Below are 8,898 nucleotides of genomic sequence, written 5' to 3'. Positions count from 1 at the left end.
TACCAAGATCCAACAAAGACACATTTAGACAGCGGGTTGAATGAGTAGTCGGTGCTTGAGAGTAACTTAGGAAATATTACACACAAAGATTAAACAAAATTGTTTTAATCGTAGGCAATAGTTTTGAGGGCAGTTACACTACACACAATTGGTAGAACCATACTGAGAACCAGCTAATCTCCATCTAAAATGCTTTCTAGTCCAGGAGTACATTCAATGTGTGTCAGGGAAACCAGCCTAAGAAGTTCTAAGGTGGTACTAGCAACAGTAAGATATCAGTGTATCAGGGACATATCAGGGGCATAGTAGGGATGTACTAGCTACATCAGGACGTTAGCATATCAGGGACGTACTGTATTAGGGATGTACCAGCTACAGCAGGTCATTAACGTATCAGAGACATACTGTATGTATCAGGGAGGTGTTTTTTTTATTGTTGTGTGTGTTCACTGGTCTCCCAGGCCTCCAAACTGTTTGACTCCGCTCTGCTGACCACCTCCTGCTGTGATCCTGCTGATGGGGATGATCTTCATGGTGGTCTCCTTCAGGGAGTACCAGCGGTTGTGCCACGTCACCCAGATGATACCGTTGTCAAAGCCGTGCTCGCCTGCGTCCTTCTCCGTGTACTTACCGCCTTGCCAGGAGGAGAGCACAAAGATAGAACGGTTCAAAATGTGTTTGGAACTCTTGTTGTCGAACATGCTCTAGTGTGGGGCGACGGCAGCCCGCTTAAATTGAAACGTCAAGTGAGCCACAATTGACTGACAGTGGGATGTCCTACTAGGTCCTGACCTATACATACAGTATTAGTAGTTATTGTTGTCATGCATCTATCTACTGTAACTACAGTATATCTATCTATCTTGAACCCCTAGCACTGAGACCGGAGAGAATTGGATAGGTATATATGGTGAAAATTCCACCTGGCCTATCAAAGGGGTCATTTTTATATTCCCATCATGCTTACATCTGACCAATCCTCTCAGATCCCAGCAAGAGCATAGTGGGTGGGGGTTAGACGTCGATTTGGGATTGGATGTACATGGTGTGTGAGGTGAGGCCTTACCCTGGTAGTATTTTCCGTTGAGGTGGGCAGCGTGGCAGCGGTTCATCCACCAGCCAGAGCCGTCCTGCTTGGCACAGTTGCCGTCATACTTGTCGTTGTCCTTGTCGTTGGTGCTGAACTGCATGCCGTTGTGAGACGTGTAGAACTTGTCGCTGGGGTCATCCCCGAAGTCGAAGCCGTCAAACGCGTCGCCAGCATCACCGCCGTAGTAGTAGGCGTAGGTCAGGCGGTACATGTCGATCTCAGGCCCCACCTTAAACATGGCGTAGTCAGCGTATCTGAGGTAAGGGTGAAGAGAGAGAGAGAGACAGAGAGAGAGAGTGAATGAAACCTTTGTGCACCTGGAGGGAAGCTATTTTTGGATGACTCTGAGCACAGCAATCATGATAATGAGTGTTTTTTTTCATTGGAGGAGGTATGTTGTTTGCTTTGCAGCTCTTCAATTATGTAACCTGGTACCAAATAATCTATTTCACCAACTAAAGTGGCAAATAAGGTTGAGCTTTTTTCAGTTTTAAAAGCAAATTATTTCTGGAAGGCAAACACCTTGTCTCATCATCAGTCAAAAGGTTAACATCCAGTTCCATTTTTTTTTATATAAAAATGATTCTATGTTCTCATGTCACGACCGCAGGTATTTGTCCCTCTCCTAAGGTGGCGGTACTTACTTCTTGTTGCCAAGCCAGTCGGTGAGCTCTATCCTGAGCACGTAGGGGATGGAGGACTGGGTGGAGAGCAGGTGCATCTTCTCCAGGCCCAGCCAGAACTCGGTGGTGTCGTCTGGGGAGAGGTAGCCGAAGCCCTGCTTGTACTGGGTCCAGTCCTTGTTGAAGTCTAAGCTGCCATCGCGTCTCTGAGGAGATCATGAGGAATGGTTGTTAGCAATAAGCTAATACATTTTTTATAATACATTTTCACACTATTATTTTCCTTTATTTACATAGGTAAATCCCATTTAGATAAAAAAATAAAATAATCTATTTTACAAGAGAGAGCTGTTCCAAAGGTGGCAATAATAATAGGCTGCTTATTAGGTTCCCTTGGATAATCTACACCACTTAATAAATGCAGGATCCTTTGAACTGGGGATGGGGTGCACATCTACTTCATAGGAAGAATCAACCCACCCTCTGGAGTACAGTGAAACCGCGGCCAAAGCTGTCAATCTCACAGTAGACCAGGAACTGCTCTGTGGCCTTGAGTGGTTTGACATAGTACAGACCACTGGTGGTGGCGCCCTTGTTGGATATATCCTGGCAATCTAGTGGTAAGAACAACGAACAACAACAACAACACCAACAACAACGTCATGAATCAGTGGTACGCTCTGGGATATTTTCTTCACATCGATAGGAAACAACGTAGTGATTTAAATCAACATTGCTGACATTATTTTTCCAAGTTTGGGTTAGGGTTAGACAACTTGGATGCAGTAGGTGGCAATATATTTGTAAACAGATAAACATTACTTCTTTGTTTGAAGAATGAGAGAAGGTTTATGAGTAGGTCATAATTGCCAACATCCACGGTAAACGTTTGGCAACAATATCTTATGCAATATTATTTTTGCTGGGTGAACCTACTGGCTGACCCTGTATTGATCGTTGATATTGATTTGTTTCTAAACTAAACACTCGAACGAAGAACCAGGGTTGAGACACCATGTTGTGAAATTGGAGCTGACCTTAAGGTCAGTTCCTGACTTTACCTTTCCCTGTCGTAGGCTGGATTTCCACCGTATCCTTGCAGGGGTCCTTACACTTCTGCTCCAGCTGGATAGCCATCTGCTTGATATCCAACATCCTCTTCTCATTGGACTCCAAGATCCCCTGAAGAGCACTGAGAGGGAGGACAGATTGACTATTTCTCTCAGATAAAAAAATATATATGACAGTACAATGAGTGCATACTTAAAAGAAAATGTGTATGGTCCTAGCGGGAATAGAAACCATGCCAGGCTCGACCAACTGAGCCACACAGGACAAACTCAAAAGAAAATCAGGTTTTAGTTTGCTCAGACGTGATGTTGTATCATAGAATCAGAATGGGAATGTCCGTTAGAGGAATTCTTACTCTATTGAGTGCATCATGGCATGACTAGCAATTTGTTTGAGCTCGGCATTGATAAACATGTGGAGGAGAGACGCAAGGCTTACTATATCTGCTCCTCCTGGCTGACGATAGTCTTCTCATATCTCAGGATGTCGTCCATCATGCTGGAGGACCTCTTCAAATGGATGGCTGTGGAACATTCACCATCAGATTACAGTAGATTAGATACTCGAAACAGAAATGATCATGATCAAATAAACCTAGGAAAAGGCATTCCATCCAAACCACTGATTAGGCTGAAAGAATGCTATAATCCATAGTGAATGATGTAACTTTGTTTAAATTGTTATAGTTTTGCCTTTTCCTTAAGTTAGCACAAGCAGCCCCTCACCTTGTCAGTGAGTGGTGTGCATGATTTATTTCATTATCTCGGCATAGTCAAACACACCAAAAACCCAGGCTGTATCCCAACATCCACACTAGCATACCACACAGAGTAGAATGCAGGGGAGGCTGGTGGAGGTAGAAATTGGAGGACGGTCTCATTGTAATGCAGGGAATGGAACGAGGAATGGTACAGTATCTGTTTACTATTCCTCTTTCCATTCCATGCATTACAACGAGCCCAGACCTCAGATTTCAACCTCCACAAGCCTCCCCTGGTGGAATGAGACAGTGTACTGGCCGTGCATTCTGAGTGGTATTCTAGATTCTAGTGTGAACATCGGAACTCGTTCCCAGATTATGTCTGTCTCTTACCAGGGTCGGACTTCTGGGCCGACTGTGTCGAGTCTCTCATGTAGACCACCGTGTCTTGCGATCCCTTGGTAAGGTTCGCTATGTTCTGCAGGATCTCCTCCATGTCATCCAGTTCCTTGTCCACCTCTGGCTTGAACTTGTTGAGGTAGTCTGCCACGCCACAGGTAGTTGGGCAGTACTTGCCCTGGAGTAGGCACACAACAGATCGTTTCAACACAATAACACAGACATTTTTAACCTTGTAGTGCTCTCTGAAGTAGTCTTTACACACACACAATTCTCTACGTAATCACGTAAACACACAAACGCAGCACAAACTCAGATGAAATACCACAGTTGGGTGGATTCGTTGGCATCCTGTACAAGGCCTAGTTGTACAAGACATGAGAAGATTGCATGTGTGAGCATATACTTTACACAGTATATGCATACTTACAAAAGCATTATACTATATATATATATATATATATATATATATATATATATATATATATATATATATATATATATATATATATGCATATTAACAAAGGCATCATATATAATATACTTATACTTACAAAGGCATCGTTTGGCACGCATGACTCCGAAAATGAAGTATCCCCTCTATATTGCTATTGGAACAGAAGCAGAAAACACACCACCTTAGCCTCTTACGACAGACACCCCAGAATTAGATTGACCGTATCTATCTATACAGGGTAGTCAATTAAAAAAAGACCAAATCAACAATTCAAATATCAAACAGTATTTTCAGCACATTTCATACACACACGTTTCAAATCCAATGCTCAAGAAAACACAGTGTGAACGGTTTGTGGAACTTACTGCGGAGGAGCAGGAGATGAGGAGAAGCAGTCCGGCGGCTGACAGTAGTGAAGGAGCCATGTTTCTGGGGCCACCAGCAGTGGTGTTGTCCTGTTGGAGAATGAAGAGTCTCTGTCCCTCCGCTGTATATTTATCCGATCAAGGTCCTCAGCCTGTCCTTTCTCTGGGTGATAAGGGACACGGTAGGTAAACATACCTGGTCATCCCACTCACATAACCCCCCACCCACCCCCTCCATGACTCACACATGAATTCAGGGACATTGCGATGACACAGATGTCCTATGATGGTCATTTGGTAATTTCCGAGATATGACCGACGTGTTGACAAACAGGCTCCATCACTTGGCCAAGATAAGAAGCCATACTATTAAGCCATTGCTAGGTAGCTTGCTAAAGTAGGCCTACCATGTGATCTGGTGAACCAGGTTATACACCTCCGGCTAGTGCAGTCACAAGTTGTGTGTGGGTGGTTCACAGTGTGGGGAAATATATTTGATGGGTAGACCCCTTTTAACTTGTTGGATCATGAGTCATCAAAAAAAAAACAGGTCAAACCAAGGCAGGTCTCAAAAACTCATGACACAGCATTTTTACTTGTCTATGTTATAGCATTTTTTGTTTTAAACACAGATGTATTCATGGTGACTTCTTACTGATAGACATTCAATATTTGTGTGATGTATGTGTTTAATCAATACAATGTATCTGTCTGACAGCTATTAATGACAAGCCAGTGTTCTATAATTGTGTTCTATAATTGTGTTCTATAATTGTGTTGCCTCTGTAAGGCAAAGGGATGGGATAATATATACCGAACTCAAAGTTACATTCTAACTGTCTGTTTAAGTTGTGGGTGGAGGCGGGTGGAGGGAGAAATCGGAGGACGGGCTCATCATTGATAATGGATGGAACAGAATGAAGAATGATATGAAAAACATATCAAACATGTGTGTTTGATATCATTCCTTATTCCATTCCATTGATGGACAGAAATCTTCTAGTCTCCCCTCAGATTTTCAACTTGGTTTATACTTTGAATGTCAATGGGACACTCACGGTCATTCACTCTCTTTATGGTAAACCATTCCAGTTTAGCGTTGGACTTATGCTTGTGTATTTTTCCAACTGAAGGGCGAATTTCTACCCCAAAGGTAAGGCTTCTCTCTCAGTGGTTAACAGGTTCACCCCTGAGACTTTGTCTCTGCTTTGCTTTATCCATTGTCCTCTTGATCCTGAATTCCTCAATGTTATTGACCCATGGACAGTTTTCTCCCATTTTAATATTTGAAGTCTGTGGCTCTTTCATAATGTCTCATTACTCTCTGGCTGCTCTCTTTGGAGGAATGGCCTGATCAAGTACTCACTTTCCACGTTTTAATCACAGACAGGAACCTTTCAGAGAGATTAATGTTCATTAATAAACAATCTGAACTGAGCACAGATGGAGTCTATCCAACTACTGCGTAACTTGGAAGGGTGGTTTTGAGTATTTTGCATTCATTTGTGTTTGCCATTGTCAAGGGTCTACATACTTTTTCACACAGGACATTTTGGTGATTCATTTTGAACTACTTCTATACATTTATTTTTTTTAACATTTTTATTTCACTTTGAATGTGTGGAGTAGATTGTGTATATCAGTTCAGCAAAATATAAATTAAATGCATTTTAATTTCAGGCTCCAGCATAACAACATGTAAAAAAATACTTTTGCACAGTATGCCAAAAGTATGGCACAGTGCCTTTACAGCCTGTCACTAGGTAATCATTACCCCCCACATAACATTTCTCTCTCACATTGAAAGTGCATGTTGTTCGACTCCAAATCTGTCAATAACATGATAAAATTAATTCAAATAAAACTAAAAAAATCACAGATTCGATCATTCCAGAGAGAATCAACAAGTGTTAACCAGTAAAAAGTAAATGTTCATAACGGGTTATGAACATTAGCATGCACATATGAACAATATAAGTACAGTATTGGTTGATTGTTTTATGTTTTTTGTTGTTGTTGTTTTAAGGGTACAAATCCCAGAGCATAACACATTAAAGTATCGTACAACACATTTCGAATGTAGTCCTTGGTTTGTCCCTCACTGATGACTGAAGTCAAAGCCTCAAGCATGTCATGACTGCATTTCTCAGGACCACCACTAGTAGGAGTCAAGCCACCACAATCTGACTGAAGGTACAGCAGGTTTGCTGAGGAGGACTTCAAATGCAAGACCATACCGAGCTCTTACTTAGATTGTCTTGATACATTTGTTTTCATTCATCCATGTGGCAGCAATACTCCCAGAATGTGTCCTGCTGTAGGTTAATGGTTAAAGGTGACTGGTTGAAGGTGATGGTTGACTGACATCTCTTCAGTCCCAGTCCTAAAGACACTGACAGAGAGGGACTGTTCCCACAACATTCACAGCATGAGGGAGAGGAAACAGAGCCACCAGCTGAATAACAAGACTTGTTAAGCCTATGAACTCAATCAACTTAATGAACACAAATGATGTTTGTTTTATTTCCCAAAAGGCTTTGTGTTTCACTGAGAAACAACCAGATGGATACAAAGACTGGGTACCTCACTTGGTGGTGAAACATTTCAAAACACATATCATGGATATTCCCTCTCCATGGCAATATCTCAACCCATCTCACTGTCATAAAACATATTGTTTTCCAAAGAGTGGTGTTGAATTCTTCTTCTGACATAACATAACATGTGGGTATTAATTGTTAGTTTCTTTTTGGTCAGTTGGACTAATACGCTTCCGTATGTGGTTCTCAACTAAACAAAGCAGCTTTTTTACAGGCTTAAAGAAAGAGGGTTTGTTGAATTCTTGAATTCTTGAGACACTCATTCTCACAAACAACTGAGCTATTGGGGGCGGGGGCATTGCGGGAAGCGGGAGGCTTTGCGGGCGGCTTTGTGATGTGAGCTGGAGCCAGAGCACCCTTGTGTAGAAGGGAGTGAATAGAGTTAAAGAAAAGAGAAAGGAGTGTTTCCGTCTCTGTACCCCCCAAAAAGCACTGCTTACGTATGCTGCACGCAAATGTCCCCTCTCAGAATACGCAAGGACAATGTACAGTGTTCAAGTACTTTTGATTGACGTCAATAGACCATAGCTTGCCAACCAGACAGAGACACTAAAACACAGAGGATGTACGTCTACTTTGCAGTGAATGGTTAATGAGAGATACTGCAGGAGTATATTTTCAATAGTCATCAAATGTACATTACAATGGTATTTCTCTTGAATATAGAACATGCTGTTTGTCATTGACCTTCTGTGATCTTGGATATGTTCCAAGAGAGGACACCCAGTGGGTTTTGTTCACCCATAGCTGTTTTCTGTCAGAATGAATACACACGACGTGCAGTGGCTGACCTACATTACAATGGCTTTCTCCTGAGTAAGAGGGTCTACGCTCACTATGACTGCATAAGGCAAGAACATCATATATCTTATCATTCAAAATCTCCGTAAATTACCGGTCTATAATCGACTGAGTTCTGGGCATTACATTTAAAAAAAAAAAAAAAGAAAAGAAAAAAAAGCTAATTTAGGCACCATTGACTTCCATTGCTTTTTGGTAAAAAACAAACAAAAAAACAACAATTTAGCGGTTAGTGACACTGCCTAGATAAACAGAACCAACGTGAGGTTTGATGTCTGTCCTTGTAAATTGACTCCTTTCAAGGTAAGGAACCAAATATGTGATTTAGAAATTTGGGTGAACTATCCCTTTAATATGTTGTCCTCTGTTGCATGCATTGAATTATAATACTCTCTCTCTCTCTCTCTCTCTCTCTAAATATACACTCACTGAACACTTTATTAGGAACACTACACTAATACTGGGTAGGGCCTGCCTTAAAACAGCCTCAATTCTTCGTGGCATTGATTCCACAAGATGTTGGAAACATTCCTTTGAGATTCTGGTCCATGATGACATGATTGCATCATGCAATTCCTGCAGATTTTTCAGGTGCACTTTCAAGCTGTGAATCTCCCGTTCTACCACATCCCAAAGGTGTTCTATTGGATTCAGATCCGGTGACCGGGAAGGCCACTGAGGAACACTGAACTCATTGTCATGTTCATGGGTAATGGTCAGCAACAATACTCAAATAGGCTGTGGCATTCAAGCGATGATATATTGGTATTAACAGGCCCAAAGTGTGCCAAG

The 8,898-nt window shown here is 41.8% G+C and overlaps 1 protein-coding gene across 1 annotated transcript; it reads right to left on the bottom strand.

The window, feature by feature from the left end:
- fgg (fibrinogen gamma chain) lies at positions 1 to 4,813 on the bottom strand. The gene is made up of 9 exons (XM_083692951.1): positions 4,706 to 4,813; positions 4,438 to 4,491; positions 3,878 to 4,061; positions 3,223 to 3,307; positions 2,775 to 2,905; positions 2,194 to 2,327; positions 1,735 to 1,919; positions 1,067 to 1,344; positions 1 to 634 (listed from the first exon to the last, which is right to left on the bottom strand). The coding sequence occupies exons 1-9, from the start codon at positions 4,763 to 4,765 to the stop codon at positions 447 to 449; spliced, it is 1,299 nt and encodes a 432-aa protein (XP_083549077.1). The 5' UTR covers positions 4,766 to 4,813; the 3' UTR covers positions 1 to 446.
- Between the last annotated feature and the right edge of the window lie 4,085 nt (positions 4,814 to 8,898).

The sequence above is a fragment of the Argentina silus genome (assembly GCF_951799395.1).
Source record: "Argentina silus genome assembly, chromosome: 21".
Lineage (NCBI taxonomy): Eukaryota > Metazoa > Chordata > Actinopteri > Argentiniformes > Argentinidae > Argentina > Argentina silus.
This window is presented reverse-complemented; position numbering and strand designations above follow the sequence as displayed.